This window comes from Salmo salar, chromosome 28 (genome assembly GCF_965601325.2).
Source record: "Salmo salar chromosome 28, fSalSal1, whole genome shotgun sequence".
NCBI lineage: Eukaryota > Metazoa > Chordata > Actinopteri > Salmoniformes > Salmonidae > Salmo > Salmo salar.
This window is the reverse complement of record NC_138318.1, coordinates 29939304-29957308: the sequence shown is the minus strand read 5'-3', so window position 1 is coordinate 29957308 and position 18005 is coordinate 29939304. Positions and strand designations below refer to the sequence as shown.

The 18005-nt window shown below is 40.4% G+C and overlaps 1 protein-coding gene across 1 annotated transcript in view; it reads right to left on the bottom strand.

Annotated features, from left to right (window-relative positions):
• LOC106589803 (bone morphogenetic protein 5) overlaps positions 1–18005 on the bottom strand; it is a 45299-nt gene that overhangs the window by 5033 nt on the left and 22261 nt on the right. Inside the window, exons 3-6 of the mRNA XM_014180152.3 lie at positions 9472–9620; positions 1368–1565; positions 694–770; positions 156–266 (exon numbers count right to left, since the gene is read on the bottom strand). Of these exons, the coding sequence (XP_014035627.1) occupies positions 156–266; positions 694–770; positions 1368–1565; positions 9472–9620 (535 nt within the window). The remainder of the gene's footprint in view (positions 1–155; positions 267–693; positions 771–1367; positions 1566–9471; positions 9621–18005) is intronic.

Sequence of the window (18005 nt, the reverse complement as noted above, 5' to 3'; positions counted from 1 at the left end):
AAAGAAAGAAAGGACTGAGTATAGAAAGGAGATAGCATCAAAGCAGCAGTTTGAGAAGCTCATAAAATCGATATGGTGTGGGATTAATTATCTCCATATTGTTAAAGAAATTCAATATGAATTAAAATAAGTAACTTTTGAGGCTTTGCACTTACCAGGGTTTGCACAATGGCGTGATTTGTCGCATTCATATGCGCATTGAGTGGAAAAGAACATTCCCCATCGCAGTAAAAAGCAGCATAGCCTTCAGGTGCAATAATCCAGTCCTTCAAATAGAATTAAAAAAGACAAAATAAGCCTCAATGTGCTCCTCATTGAATATTGAAGTCACTTCATTGACACTTGATGTGTTTTCTTTAGTCAGTCATCTGTCTGTTTCTCGTGCACTGCATTGAATACCCTAAATAACAGTGTTGAAACTAAAAGAGGTGTTTTTACAAACACACACATATTTGTAACACACATGTTATGATTCTGATAAAAACATTTTTACTAATTGGTCTTTTGACCAATCAGATCAGCCATGAAAAAGTGCTGATGTTATTGGTCAGAAGACCAATTAGTGGAGAAAAAAAAAATTGGTCTGAATTGGGCTGCCTGTCTAAATGCAGCCTATGTGCCTTCTGCTCTGACATGCTTATGACAGTGTACAATAGACATGTTAAGGTTCAAATGTTATTCCATCTTTCCCACCTGCCATCCCAAGTCTCGGAAGCTGACGTAAAGTTCATGCTTCTTGCAGGCTTGTTTCTGTTCACTGGTGTTATGATCTGAAAACAACAAACATTCAATTCATCTAAAAGTTTACCGGTTTTTCATGCATCATTAGGCTTTTATTTTATTTTATTGAGCACCTGTGAGCACTATTATTATTTTGTTCAATAGGAAACTCGAAAATTATTAATAAATTGTTAACAAACTGTTAACAGCAAATGGCAGCACCAACTCATTTATTGTTATTACAGTAAAGCGGCCACTGAAAGGGTGTTGACTGGGTGTCCCTAACGCACTGAACCACATCAGTTCTAAACAGCTGTGGAGCTGAAGCAAGTGCACATAGACTTCTATAAAATGACAGCCAAATTCAACTCATGTATTGAGGGTCATTGGGGACGTTTTGTGTACTTTAGCTACAGTATTTGTATAAGGTGAGCGTTACATGTTAATATCCATGGACCAACCTGACTTGAAGGAAGGGTAAAAGATTCAGCAGTTAGGTTTATTATTTTGAAAATCTATCTGTTTTATATGTATCTATAGTACACGTGTGCTGCCAAAACAAGGCTAATTGGCAACAAGAGGCTGCTTGAGCAGACATAACATCCTGGAGTGTAGACATAACAATTATGATCGTTTAATATGCCCACCTCCACTTTTCGGTGCCTGTGATGATTGCTGTTGACCACCTGATTTGTTGCGATTGTGATTCTTTTTCTTTCCACCAGCGGCCCGGACAGAGCGCAGCAATACCTCACTGGCCTTGAAGAATGAGACTAGGAACGGCTGTTTGGATTGTGGTCCGTTCCTACCAACGATGCCAGCAGACTTCATGTTGATACTCCGTCCTTTTAAAACAACAAGCAATGTGAATAGCAACAAACAGAAGTAAAATTAGATTCCTATCTAATCAAATGCAATGATCGGGGCGCAACAAAAGAGTTTATTTCCAAAAGGTAATATCCACCAATCGTTCACATTTGTGTTTTTACATCAGAAAGCATTGCTTATGGATACTTTCATGTGTGTGTAAAATATTACTGTTCTCAGATGTTTCATTTGTAGATTTTAAATGTACAGCTGAAGTCCGAAGTTTACATACACCTTAGCCAAATACATTTGAACTCAGTTTTTCACAATTCCTGACATTTAATCTTAGTAAAAATTCTCTGTCTTAGGTCAGTTAGGATCACCACTTTATTTTAAGAATGTGAAATGTCAGAATAATAGTAGAGCGAATTATTTATTTCAGCTTTTATTTCTTTCATCACATTCCCAGTGGGTCAGAAGTTTACATACACTCAATTTGTATTTGGTAGCATTGCCTTTAAATTGTTTAACTTGGGTCAAACGTTTTGGGTAGCCTTCCACACGCTTCCCACAATAAGTTGGGTGAATTTTGGCCCATTTCTCTTGACAGAGCTGGTGTAACTGAATCAGATTTGTAGGCCTCCTTGCTGGCGTACGCTTTTTCAGTTCTGCCCACAAATGTTCTATGGGATTGAGGTCAGGGTTTTGTGATGGCCATTCCAATACCTTGACTTTGTTGTCCTTAAGCCATTTCGCCACAACTTTGGAAGTATGCTTGGGGTCATTGTCCATTTGGAAGACCCATTTACGACCAAGCTTTAACTTCCTGACTGATGTCTTGAGATGTTACTTCAATATATCCACATAATTTTCCTACCTCATGATGCCATCTATTTTGTGAAGTGCACCAGTACGTCCTGCAGCAAAGCACCCCCACAACATGACGCTGCCACCCCCTTGCTTCATGGTTAGGATGGTGTTCTTCGGCTTGCAAGCCTCCCCCTTTCGCCTCCAAACATAACAATGGTCATTATGGCCAAACAGTTCAATTTTTGTTTCATCAGACCAGAGGACATTTCTCGAAAAAGTACGATCTTTGTCCCCATGTGCAGTTGCAAACCGTAGTCTGACTTTTTTATGGTGGTTTTGGAGCAGTGGCTTCTTTCTTGCTGAGCGGCCTTTCAGGTTATGTCGATATAGGACTCGTTTTACTGTGGATATAGATACTTTTGTACCTGTTTCTTCCAGCATCTTCACAAGGTTCTTTGCTGTTGTTCTGGGATTGATTTGCACTTTCCACACCTAAGTACGTTCATCTCTAGGAGACAGAACACGTCTCCTTCCTGAGTGGTATGACGGCTGCGTGGTCCCATGGTGTTTATACTTGCGTACTATTGTTTGTACAGATGAACGTGGTACCTTCAGGCATTTGGAAATTGCTCCCAAGGATGAACCAGACTTGTGGAGGTTTACACATTTTTTTTCTGAGGTCTTGGCTGATTTCTTTTGAATTTCCCATGATGTCAAGCAAAGAGGCACTGAGTTTGAAGGTAGGCCTTCAAATAGATCCACAGCACAGGTACACCTCCAATTGACTCAAATTATGTCAATTAGCCTATCAGAAGCTTCTAAAGCCATGACATAATTTTCTGGAATTTTCCAAGCTGTTTAAAGGCACAGTCAACTTAATGTATGTAAACTTCTGATCCACTGGAATTGTGATACAGTGAATTATAAGTGAACTTATCTGTCTGTAAACAATTGTTGGAAAAATTATTTGTGTCATTGTCACGACTCCCACCGAAGGTGGCTCCCCCTCCTGCTCGGGTGGCGCTCGGAGGTCGTCGTCACCGGCCTACTAGCTGCCACTGATTCCCTTTGTTTTCCCCCCTTTCCGTTATTGTTTGCACCTGTTCTGTGTTGGGGTGATTAGTGGGGCTATATTAGCTAGTAGACCCGCCTGCTCTTTGTGCGGGATTGTTTCTCTGTATGCTGTGCTTGGTGACACACTGATTTTGTATTTTTGCATTTAGTGCGTGTGTTTGCGCCAACAGTGTTTTGTCCCCTGTGTTTGGGGCACTTTGTTTTCGTGTGCGCTTTGATCGCAGTTTGGGGTGGCGTGTGTTCTAGCCATTGTGTTCATTAAAGCCACTACCCTGTATCGCTGCTTCCTGCATTTGATTCCTCGCCAGCACGACACCCAAGCCTTACAGTCATGCACAAAGTAGATGTCCTAACCGACTTGCCAAAACTATAGTTTGTTAACAAGAAATTTGTGGAGAGGTTGAGAAACGAGTTTTAATGACTCCAACCTAAGTGCATGTAAACTTCCGACTTCAACTGTATATATTTTTTATAAAACGCTACAAAACGAATACGTTGTTTAGCTGGAATTTTTTTATTTTACATTTAAGTAACTAGGCAAGTCAGTTAAGAACAAATTCTTATTTACAATGACGGCCTACCAAAAGGCAAAAGGCCTCCTGCGGGGATGGGGGCTGGAATTAAAAATAAACATATATTAAATAAAAATATAGGACAAAACACACAACATGACGAGAGACAACACAACACTACATAAAGAGAGACCTAAGACAACAACATAGCATGGCAGCAACACATAACAGCACAGTATGGTAGCAACACAACATGACAACAACATGGTTGCAACACAACATGGCAGCAGCACAACATGGTAGCAGCACAAAATAGGGTACAAACATTATTGGGCACAGACAACAGTATAAAGAGCAAGAAGGTAGAGACAACAATTCATCACGCAAAGCAGCCCCAACTGTCAGTAAGAGTGTCCATGATTGAATATTTGAATGAAGAGATTGAGATAAAACTGTCCAGCTTGAGTGTTTGTTGCAGCTTGTTCCAGTCGCTAGCTGCAGCGAACTGAAAAGACGAGCGACCCAGGGATGTGTGTGCTTTGGGGACCTTTAACAGAATGTGACTGGCAGAACGGGTGTTGTAAGTGGAGGATGAGGGCTGCAGTAGATATCTCAGATGGGGGGAGTGAGGCCTAAGAGGTTTTATAAATAAGCATCAACCAGTGGGTCTTGCGACGGGTATACAGAGTGATGTGTCCTACAAGCAGCATTGGTGGCAAATCTGATGGCCGAATGGTAAAGAACATCCAGCCGCTCGAGAGCACCCTTACCTGCCGATCTATAAATGACTTCTCCGTAATCTAGCATGGGTAGGATGGTCATCTGAATCAGGGTTAGTTTGGCAGCAGAGGTGAAAGAGGAGCAATTACAATAGAGGAAACCAAGTCTAGATTTAACTTTAGCCTGCAGTTTTGATATGTGCTGAGAAAAGGACAGTGTACCATCTAGCCATACTCCCAAGTACTTGTATGAGGTGACTACTTCAAGCTCTAAACCCTCAGAGGTAATAATCACACCTGTGGGGAGAGGGGCTTTCTTTTTACCAAACCACATGACCTTTGTTTCAAGGGCAGATAACGCTTTTTGGACACTAAGAAAGCTTTGTTGTAGAGCATTTAACACAAAATCCGGGGAGGGGCCAGCTGAGTATAAGACTGTATCATCTACATATAATTGGATGAGAGAGCTTCCTACTACCTGAGCTATGTTGTTGATGTAAATTGAGAAGAGCATGGGGCCTAGGATCGAGCCTTGGGGTATACCTTGGTGACAGGCAGGGGTTGAGACAGCAGATATTCAGATTTTATACACTGCACTCTTTGAGAGAGGTAGTTAGCAAACCAGGACAAAGACCCCTCAGAGACACCAATAATCCTTAGCACAATGGTATATTCGTATCATGTATATTTGTGACCGACCAGCTTAAATCAGTCTTATGTAGCAACATTTAAGATTGCGTTTTTTACATTGGATAAAAGTAGAGACTCTACAAAATGGTACATCATACACTACAGTTGAGTAACAATGGGAAAGTAATTTTGCTTTGAAAGTTGATCAACTCTCTTTTGAGACAATAGCCTTTAAATGTTTTGGTACTACTATTGGAGAGCCCTTCATTGTCTACACCCATTCAGCATCGTTCACACCCTCTTCAGCTTTAGCCCCACCCAGCTCTTAAGGGTTGTTCTGAATGTACTAATAGCAGCAGTCAAGCACCCAAGCTAACTTGTTAGCTACTTAAGTGAGAGAGAACAGCTCACTGAACATTACTCACCCTAGCAGAGCTGGTTAGGCTGTTATGTTATCCAGAGCATTGGTGACTGCAACTGTGTTGTCAGACTGTCCGTTAGTAAATTCAGAGCATTTCGCATTCAGAGTGCACACCGGATGCTTTGGCCAATTAAAAGGGTTGATCTGAACATTCTGATGGCTCTTTCTGTCAAAATTTGAAATTTGTAATATCTGAAAATGTTGCTAGCTAGAATATCTTACCCGTATACATTATTCATGGTTGTAAGCGTCTCCTGTCGGATGCCATGGTTGCCCTTAGTTTGAGGGTGTAATCCGGAGACAGGTGTTTTCTCAATCTCCTTAGCTATTATATTCCACTGATTTCAAAACTCAGTCCTCCAGAAAGTGGAGAGCAACACTTATGCAGTTTTTATACACGATACACTTTAAAAAATGCCACGCTAGACAGGATTACTTAGACATATTGACCAGCTCAAATAGACAGAAGCGCGCTAAACTCAGCCAAAAAATAAACGTCCCTTTTTCAGGACCCTGTCTTTCAAAGATAATTTGTAAAAATCCAAATAACTTCACAGATCTTCATTGTAAAGGGTTTAAACATTGTTTCCCATGCTTGTTCAATGAACCATAAGCAATTAATGAACATGCAGCTGTGGAACGGTCTTTAAGACACTAACAGCTTACAGACGGTAGGCTATTAAGGTCACAGTTATGAAAACTTAGAACACTAAAGAGGCCTTTCTACTGACTCTAAAAAAAACAAAAGAAAAGATGCCCAGGGTCCTTGCTCATCTGCGTGAACGTGCCTTAGGCATGCTGCAAGGAGGCATGAGGACTGCAGATGTGGCCAGGGCAATAAATTGCAATGTCCGTACTGTGAGATGCCTAAGACAGCTCTACAGGGAGACAGGACGGACAGCTGATCATCCTCGCAGTGCCAGATCACGTGTAAAAACACCTGCACAGGATCGGTACATCCGAATATCACACCTGCGGGACAGGTATAGGATGGCAACAACAACTGCCTGAGTTACACCAGGAACGCACAATCCCTCCATCAGTGCTCAGACTGTCCGCAGTAGGCTGAGTGAGGCTGGACTGAGGACTTGTAGGCCTGTTGTAAGGCAGCTCCTCACCAGACATCACCGGCAACAACGTCGCCTATGGGCACAAACCCACCGTCGCTGAACCAGACAAGACTGGCTAAAAGTGCTCTTCACTGACGAGCGACGGTTTTGTCTCACCAGGGGTGATGGTCGGATTCACGTTTATCGTCGAAGGAATGAGTGCTACACGGAAGCCTGTACTCTGGAGCGGGATCGATTTGGAGGTGGAGGGTCCGTCATGGTCTGGGACGGTGTGTCACAGCATCATCGGACTGAGCTTGTTGTCATTGCAGGCAATCTCAACGCTGTGCATTACAGTGGTACCCTTCCTGCAAGCTCATCCTGACATGACCCTCCAGCATGACAATGCCACCAGCCATACTGCTCGTTCTGTGTGTGATTTCCTGCAAGACAGGAATGTCAGTGTTCTGCCATGGCCAGCAAAGAGCCCGGATCTCAATCCCATTGAGCACGTCTGGGACCTGTTGGATCGGAGGGTAAGGGCTAGGGCCATTCCCCCCAGAAATGTCTGGGAACTTGCAGTTGCCTTGGTGGAAGAGTGGGGTAACATCTCACAGCAAGACCTGGCAAATCTGTTGCAGTCCATGAGGAGGAGACGCACTGCAGTACTTAATGCAGCTGGTGGCCACACCAGATACTGACTGTTACTTTTGATTTTGACCCCGCCTTTGTTCAGGGACACATTATTCAATTTCTGTTAGTCACATGTCTGTGGAACTTGTTCAGTTCATGTCTCAGTTGTTGAATCTTGTTATGTTCATACAAATATTTACACATGTTAAGTTTGCTGAAAATAAATTATGTTGAAGGTGAGAGGACGTTTCTTTTCTTGCTGAGTTCATATGGCAGAACAATCCCAACTCATCTCTCGGCATGTCCAGCCCACTCATTATCTCAGCCAATCATGGCTAGTGGGAAGTTTGCTGACTTTTTCTGTGGCTCAACCAACTATGCTCGTTATTTAACAATTGTATTTGTATTTACAGATGGCATACACATTTGTTATTAAGGCACATGAAAGCTCACATGTTCGAGAAGGCATTTCTGCCAAGAACGTATTTTGATAAAAATGTTTACGTTGAAACGGCTCTCCTGTGAAGTAGTGACCCGCGACATATGCCTAGTTTCCTGAAATGGGTCACATTTGACTGTGATATGTGGCTGTCTTACCTAGCTATCTTAAGATGAATGCACTAACTGTAAGTTGCTGTGGATAAGAGCATCTGCATACATATCTCATTACTGTACAGAATATATATTCTTAAATTATGTTGATGTCACAAATGTATCATTTGTAAATTTGTGTACAAAAAAAATGTGTTTAAAACCTAGGAGTACAACTTATTTCCCTGAGAGTGAGGCAGCATTTAGCAAAAAAACATCTATCAAGTGATAGATTTTAAACAAATATATGTCTGTCATTGATTAGATATTGAAAAACATATCAATATCTTTCATAATTTATTTAAACAATAAAAGCTAATTTACGAACATTTCTGAAAAGGGATATAAAGCTTTTTGGAATGAAACTCTTTAATTGCACCAACCAAAAGTGGGTAAAAATCCTTGCATCATGTAAGCTTGCATTGTTGATATGAGCATATGCAAGGTCCGTTACACTTGGCTTGACTGCATTAATCTCAAACCACAAAGAGGCTTTATTATTGATTTATGGTCATATGTCATCAGTTAATGTAATATAAATAGCATAATAATAGATGCAAGGATTATGGCTCAATTTACTCTAGTGTGCATATAATACTAAAATATATATATTTTTATTAACATTAACATTGTTCCTGAAAAAAAATCCCAAATGAACATACTTAAATTCTTCACTACTAAAACTGCGATTTTATAAGCTGTCATCCTCTTGTTCCTGTCGGTTGCATTTGACACTTGAAACATCAGATCCTGCTCTGAAGCCCACCTCTATGAGGAATGGGCATCTCAGGATGATCACCACAAACACATGAAGAGGATCTACCCTTACCATTTGTTTATTTTTATTTTAACTAGGCAAGTCAGTTAAGAACTAATTCTTATTTACAATGACTGCCCAGCCAAACACAGATTACACTGGGCCAATTGTGCACCACCCCATGGGACTCCCAATCACAGCCGGATGTGATGCAACCTGGATTTTAACCAGGGACTGCAATTATGCCTCTTGCACTGAGATGCAGTGCCTTAGACCACTGTGCCACTTGGGAGCCCATGAAGCCAAGCAACAGGTGTTGGGTTAAATGCAGATGACACATTTCAGTTAAAGGTATTCAGTTGTACAACTGACTAGGTGTCCCCCTTTCCCCAGGGCTCAGTTCTCCTCCCCTGTTGTTCTCTCTGTAGACCACGAACAAGTCACAGGGCTCTGTTTTCTCTTCACAGGGCTTATCCTACCTTTGCTATGCAGAAAGCGAACAGCTCTGTCTGTCCTTCTCTCTCCTATATCTTCATGGTAAACATCAACATCGCAACCTCAAACCCTGACAATAAAGACCTAAACTCTCCTCTATGGACAGCTGTGTCTACCTACAAGATGGCAAAGAACTTGGGTGTGACTTTGGAAGACCAGTTTTGGGGTAACTACAAAGTTTAACTGCCATTTGCTTTTCTATATGTAATTCCCAGCAACAACAAAGGCTGAAGAAAAGTAATGCTTCCATTACCATCCATAGTTTCAACAGAGAGCTGCAGACCCATGTTCTGCAGTGGGTTCAGCACCCAGTGGTTACTGGTAGCTGTGATATCAAAGACCAGCCAGCCCCCATCAGAGGCCTTGATCTTTTTGGAATCCAACAAGAACGTCTCTGCATCCCTGTTGAGGAAAAAAATACATAGAAAAATCAATAAAAAAAAGAACAGGTGTATGCATGTGATCACTTGACACGCAAAGCAATGCACATCCATTATTATGTTTAATAGTTTGATTTATTGAATAAAAAAGATTTAGCACAGGGGTGATATAATTGATGGGCCTTCCTCTCCTCTTTAAGCTCTGGAACTAATCATGAAATTCCTGTTTATCCACGTTAATGTTGTTAAAACTTGCACGGGGCCACACAAAGAGAGAATATGCTTCCTCTGTGTCGTTTAGACTTGGAAGCAGAAGAACAGTTAAGGAGGCCCTAACATACCATATTGGAAATTATTATAGAAACAAAGTACCATTGAATAATCCCTACTGGATGCAATTTATTCCATCTTTTTCTCTCAGATCTGAGCCAAAAACATAATTTGACAAACATGTATCTTACTAGTTCAATTTATTGATCCATTTGCTCTGTCCTTTGAGCCCCATATTTTGAAGAACATTCTTCTGAAATACAGTCACGCAACTTTCACTGGGGACGGGGGGTCATGTCGTCCCGACATTCTGAAATTGCATTTCAAACTCAAATAAAATCTAATCAAAGTTTATTGGTCACAATCATGTGTTTAGCAGATGTTATTGCAAGTGTAGCGAAATGCTTGTGCTTCTAGTACTGACCGTGCAGCAATATCTAACAAGTAATATCTAACAATTCCACAATAATACCTAATGGAATAATTTACATTCTGAAATTACATTTCTGTCCCCCCCAGTTTTATCATTGAAATACGATAACAAAAGCAGCAACAATGTGCTTTAGGACGACGTGGACGCCTCAGAGCGGTCCGCTAGGCTGTTTGGAGTGTTCAGCAGGCTGGATTTAGGACCATCCGGACACCACAGAGTGGGCGGACAGGCTGTGTAAAAGGCAAAGGTACTGGAAAGCTGGTTGGACCAACACCAGAGAGTTGAACAGAGGCAGCTGCTGTCAGTGTGTTACACTTTTTTTCAAAATTGTAAAAGCAAGCAGAGCAGAAACTGGCTACTCTTTAGTTGACTGATGTAGCTGTTAAGGTAACTGCTGTTTAACTTAACAGAAAAAAACAAAACTAGTGTTTATTCGCAGTGCTGAGCTATTAGCTAGTGCAACTGACATATAACATTTGCTAAAGTTTCATCCTCTCTCGACTGAGGTGAATGAATTAGCTGCACTAGCTAGTAGCTACCATAGCCAGGTCAGCTCTAGCCTCTAGCTGTCTGTCAGATTGCGATATGAGGTCCCTATTATAACAATATAACAGCAGTTGCTTGTATGTACAGTATTTTTGGGTCTACCTTTAAAGAGGGGGAAGATTTTCAGACCGAGAAATATGGGTGATCAATATTTAGGCCTATTTCTAGGCAATGTAGTAAACTAATTAGGAAGTACATTTTCTTGGAAAGATAACTGCCCAGTGCTTCTCTGCCCATGCATAGGCTACTCTATTTAATTGAGACCACAAGCGCACCTGACCTCGCAGGTACTGTATGGCTACTGAACTTGAAGCAGCAAGAATGATGACAGCGACACTTGCTATTTTTTGCAGAGTCCTATATGATATAGCCTACCTTTTAGGAGGACGATTTGCAGGCATTGACAAATAAATGGGTAATCAATGCTTATTGAAAATGAAAAGGCGCAACCCTCGCTCACCATAGTAGCCTAACCTATGTGCGTATTGTGCCTTTTTCTTTTCAGTGATGATTACATTTTTGGATTGCACTTCAACTCACGTTGGTTGAGCACCCTCCACTTCGTTCCATTACCAATATTTATTTACAGACACTGTAGTAAACTACAGTCTTATCATATTTAAGTTAACAGCCACGTGATTCTGTGCCCATGTATGCAGTTTAGTCTATTTCAATGAGACCACACATACTAGATGCACTTGAACTCTCATGCCAAACTAGGAGAGGTAGGCTACTAAAGTTGAAGCACCATATTCTGAGTGTGTGAGTAATGTGAAAAAATATGTGCTTTTAATAAAATACAATACAATAGGCTAACGCATACAAAGCAGAAAGAGGACCGTTTCCAAATAATCTGTGGGACAAGAAAAATATTTTCATCCCAAAGTCATTTGTCTGACCGCCCGCAGCATGAAAAATGCAGACCGCGCCGCAATGATCTCTGTCAGGTCCTGCAGGCATCCCCCGGGAATGCAGTCCTCTAGTACACAGACAGTACACAACACTGCTCATCATGTCTTAGCAGGATCAGATGGTGACTTGGGTCAGGGAAGACCAATCTACAGAGCTCAGGTGAATTTTGAAGTATTTTAACTATATCAGTGAATGATACAAACTTCCATCTTGAATTGATGGGTAGACCTACAGTAGCCACAGGACAGCAGCTTAAAGCTACAGTCTGGGATCTGGGAATGATGGTCATTTCAATTATTGAACCATTGAATATATTCTTAGATAACATCATGTATAAATGTACACCAAGGTAATTATTTGTCATGCCTCATCTTAGGAGGATCAGATGGTAACAGGGGTCTCAGCAGAGTCAGGCAGCCTGGGAAGATCAGTCTGTGACGGAGCTGAGGTGAAGTTTTTCAGATACAACACGTTATTCTCTCTGTGCAGCAAACACTGGACAAGCCACATACGGTTTCCAAACTGTATCAAGGGTTGATAGAGGCTTTGCCTGATGTCACAAAACATTCTGAAACAAAAATGTGAAGAAGACCCAGGGGCAGGATTCACAAAACCCTCTTAAGAAGAAATTTCTTCTTAACAGCCATTTTCTTCCTTAACTATAGACTTAAGAATAAAGTTAAGAAAAATTGCTATTCCTCAATAAAGTTTTTGGAAATGTTCTTAAGGTTTTTCCTAAATGTCTTCCTAAGAAAAAAGTTAAGAAGAAATGGGATTCTTGAAAATAATGCTTTGGGATTTCTTCTTGGAAATCTACATAACTTTAGGACAGCTAAACCCTTGTCTTGAGACGAATGGATACTTTTGTAACCACAAACGTTTTCTTGCGCCACAGACACAGTTGGCTAACGGATATTTAAATACAGCAAGAATAGAAATTAAACACACATTATCTAGCCAGCTAGTAATTAACAATATAATACAATATTCTAGAAGTGTTCAATAGCTAGCGCTATCTCGTCAATTTGCAAAGAAGAACATGGCTAACTTAGCTAACTTTAACGTTGTTAGCTATGTTGGCTATAATGTCTTTACACGTTAGCTAGCTAATGTAGCTAACTCATTTACCAGTTGGGCAGTTCCTCTACCACCATCTCTACGATGGACGACACCTTCTCCTCCAGCTGGTCCACATGAATGGTCTCTCAGCTCCCTTCTCCTTAGCAGCCAACTTGATGTCGGACCACTTATTTTTTATGGCGTCACTGTCCCTTGCCATACCCCCGACGGCAGAGACAGACTCGGCCACTCTCGCCCATCCTTTCATGTTGGTCTCTGCAGTGACCACACAGTTATCAAGTCTCACCAATAGCAACCTTTTCCTTGCTGCTATTTCCTCCACCATCACTTCAATCTCTTTTCTTGGTTATCAATTTTTGATTTTGATATAGTTAGTCTGATGGCTATAATGTGTGAAAAATAACAAAATAACCAAATCCGATCATCCCTGTCACATAAGCTTATTTACTGGTTTCAAGTACGTCACTAATGTCAATGCCACATAAGGAAGATATTTACGAAGTTCTTAAGAAAGATATTTACGAAGATCCTAAGAAAACTACGAATTCCTAAGAACATTTTGAGGAATTGCATTTAAGAACTATCTTATGAACTTCCTATTTTTGTTCCTTAAGAAACTTCTTACGTAAGTAATGTTTTGTGAATCTGGCCCCTGGTAGAAGCTATTGATGATGATGAATGGATACAGATATGTTTGAATGCCCAGTCATGTTCATATCATCTCAGGCAGTTTAAGACCATCCATAGAATGTACTATATGCCAGTGAAACTGAATTACATGCACTCAGAAATGTCCTTCCTCTGCTGGAGGTGTAAAACACAAAAGAGGACATATTTGAATATGTTATGGTCTTGTGAAGGCTGGCTGAATTCTGGCAAAGAGTATGTTCTTTTATCTCAGCATGTCTACAGATTATCCCTTCTACCTGTGTTGTTTGCTTGGAAATGTTGATACTGGAGATTATTATTAGAAGAAACTGTATAATCAAGCATGTATAGCAGCTAAGAAATGCATTGGCATTAATTGGAAGGTTGGTTATCCTCCCACAATGTCAAGTTATGTATCACCAGAATCGATTTATTACAAGATTAAGGGTATACTGGGAAACTTTCATAAGGTCTGGGTGCCTTATATGGAATACAATATGACTAAAGGATTCTGTATTGAAAACATGCCCACAACAGAGGGGATAACTATTTAGGCAATCCCTAGCTGCTAGGCTGCTCGGTCCTGGCCCTGGGGGTTTGCCATCCTGTGGGTTGTCACTCTGGTCTTGGCCTAACACACCCATAACCAAAAAATGAATGTTTCACAAAGATCCTAAAGCTGAGTGGGGTGTGTTGGGTTGGGGCGCTGCAGTGTGGTGGACCCCTAGGGACAGGAAGGGGTGACCCAGCTATATTGTGTGCAAGTAAAAAGAGCTATACCGTACTATTAGGCCTACGAGACTAATTATATATAATTATATAATTATATGATTTGCTGTTTCTGTGAGTTAATGTATATTTGACATGTATATATTTTTTGGTGTGTTTTTTGTTGTTGTTTCCAAACCTTTTCCTTGAGAATTAAAACAATTAAAGGTGGGAACTGGGAGGGAAATTGTGTTGGGAAAGAGTTGAGTTATTGACTAGACTGGTGGGGGTCGGGCGTGCAGGCGGACCAGGCTGGCTGGTCGGTCTGGCTTAAATTTGGTAGAGAGGAAGTCTTAATAAAGACAATGAAAAGTCTATATCTTTTTTAAGGAGTTGTTCATTTGTTAGGCTACTGGTTAAACATTTAAATAATGATCTCTTACCTAGCTTGATGACTGTGTGAATTTTTGCTTACTTTTTGTTTTAACTTCTCTAGGGTAGGGGGCAGCATTTTGACGTCCGGATGAAAGCCGTGCCCAAATTAAACTGCCTGCTACTCAGGCTCAGAAGGTAGGATATGCATATTATTAGTATATTTGGATAGAAAACACTCTGAAGTTTCTAAAGCTGTTTGAATGATGTCTGTGAGTATAACTGAACTCATATGGCAGGCAAAAACCTGAGAAAAATCCAACCAGGAAGTGTGGAAATCTGAGGTTTGTAGTTTTTCAAGTGATTGCCGATACAGTATACAGTGACTTAGGGTTCATTTTGCACTTCCTAGGGCTTCCACTAGATGTAAACAGTCTTTGGAATATTGTTTCATGCTTCTACTGTGAATATGGAGAGAATAAGACCTCCTGGAAGTAGATGAGTGAGAAAATGACATGAGCTCAGAGGCGCACACTCACGTGAGAGTTGTGTTCCTTTTCTTTTCTGAAGACATTGGAATTGTCCGGTTGGAATATTACTGAAGATTTATGTTAAAAACATCCTAAAGATTGATGCTATATATCGTTTGACATATTTCTACGAACGTAAATAGAACTTTTTTTTACTTTTCGTCGTGACATTTTGCGCGCACTTCCTGCACGGAGTAGTGGACTGAACGCGCGAACAAAAAGGAGGTATTTGGACATAAATGATGGACTTTATCAAACAAAACAAACATTTATTGTCGACCTGGGATTCCTGGGAGTGCATTCTGATGAAGATCATCAGAGGTAAGTGAATATTTCTAATATTATTTCTGAGTTTTGTTGACTCCACAAAATGGCGGGTTTGGTTTCGTGTCTGAACGCTGTACTGCACTGTACTGTACTGTATTGCAAAGTGTGCTTTCGCTGTAAAGTGTTTTGAAATCTGACTAAGCGGTTGCATTAAGGAGAAGTCTATCTATAATTCTTTGAATAACAGTTTAATATTTTATCAACGTTTATGATGAGTATTTCTGTAAATTGATGTGCTCATTCACTGGAAGTTTTGGGAGGCAAAATATTTCTGAACATTACACGCCAATGTAAAATGGGTTTTTTGGATATAAATATGAACTTTATCGAGCAAAACATACATGTATTGTGTAACATGAAGTCCTATGAGTGCCATCTGATGAAGATCATCAAAGGTTAGTGATTAATTTGAGCTGTATTTCTGTTTTTTGTGACGCCTCTCCTTGCTTGGAAAATGGCTGTGTGGTTTTTCTTGTATAGGTGCTGTCCTAACATAATCTAATGCTATTCTTTCGCTGTAAGCCTTTTTGAAATCGGACAATGTGGTTGGATTAATGAGAAGTGTATCTTTAAAATGGGATATAATAGTTGTATGTTTGAGAAATTTGAATTATGAGATTTTTGTTGTTTTGAATTTGGCGCCCTGCTATTTCACTGGCTGTTGGCAGCAGGGGTAGTGTCTCTGGGGTAGCGTCCCACATACCCCAGAGAGGTTATTAAATAGAGACAGCATATTGGATTGTGTAAAAATGCAGGAAATTAGCTTTAGATGCCCCAAACAATTCTGTGGGAGGACCCCCAGATCCCCCGCCAGGTTGTCCCTCCCACTTCTAAAACCAAAGTGGCGCCCAGGGTTGGGGAGATTACATGTAAGGTATTATTAAAAAAACGGTAACTATAATCCGTTATGTTACAAAAAAAATATTGCAATCAGATTACAGATACTTTTGAAAAACTAGATGACTACATCGAGGATTCATTTTAAATTCAGAAAGGATGTTTGCGGAAAAAATCTTTGACACTCCTCTGTTTTCTCAATGACATTCAAATCAGTATTGAAAAAAGGAACACGTTTAAGTTTGTTCCACCTGAGCGAGTCTGACCACAAGTCAGAGACCACTATGATGACACACCAAATGTGTTTGATGGATCACGAGGAAAGAGCAGGAATGGGCGTTTGTAGGCTACAGTCCAAGCTATGTCTTCTAATGGTGCAATTGCTGTCGGCATTCAAAGATTATCCAACTTGAATAAACGTTTGGCGGTAAGGATAACAGCACTGGTGTAGTCTACGGTGATACGGATATCACTTATTATTGATATCTACATATCGCATTGATGTGAATCACACTGCTGTTCTCTCATTTAGCTATTTGCGCCTTACAGATTGTGGTTGTTGTGGATGGCTGTTCACAAATCTAAATGTATATTTGAACCCAATAATGGTTGAATCATTGTTTTTGAAACCAGTGGACAGCTAGTGAAAAATGTGCTCTTGCAACAGCTTCATAGTGCGGATCCCAGCCTATGGAATAAAAGTAGGACTTTTATTACTCAATCTAATGCATCCATAGGCCTAATGGACACATGCTCAAACTCACACACTTTTGATAGACTTAAAGGGGGCAATCTGTAGTTGCTACATCCATTTTTGGACGTATAAATTATATATATTAATGTAAAGATATAATTAAATCGTATTATTATATTTAGTAGAAAGCGATGGGTTAGAAGAAGCCTACATAACTAACCCATAAAGTAAATTGTAACATTGATGTATGGCCAGCTATGTAAACAATAACATTGATTTATCATGCAAAAGATGGTGTTCAATTGGTAACATACATCTTTATTTTCTTCGAATGCCGGAGAATGTAATCGAAAAGTAAATGCATATAATAAGATTAAGTTACTGAGTTTGGATAATCCAAAAGTTACGTTACTGATTACAATATTGGACAGGAACTTGCAACTGTAACCGATTACATTTAGAAAGTAACCTACACAACCCTGGTGGCACCCCTGCTGAAATATACAGTTGAAGTTGGAAGTTTACATTTTATTTCTTTCGTCACATTCCCAGTGGGTCAGAAGTTTACATACACTCAATTAGTATTTGGTAGCATTGCCTTCAAATTGTTTAACTTGGGTAAAACGTTTCGGGTATCCTTCCACAAGTTTCCCACAATAAGTTGGGTGAATTTTGGCCCATTCCTCCTGACAGAGCTGGTGTAACTGAGTCAGGTTTGTAGGCCTCCTAGCTCGCACATGCTTTTCAGTTCTGCCCACAAATTTTCTATGGGTTTGAGGTCAGGGCTTTGTGATGGCCACTCCAATACCTTGACTTTGTTGTCCTTAAGCCATTTTGCCACATCTTTGGAAGTATGCTTGGGGTCATTGTCCATTTGGAAGACCCATTTGCGACCAAGCTTTAACTTCCTGACTGATGTCTTGAAATGTTATAACAATATATCCACATACTTTTCCTGCCTCATGATGCCATCTATTTTGTGAAGTGCACCAGTCCCTCCTGCAGCAAAGCACCCCCACAACATAATGCTGCCTCCCCTGTGCTTCACGT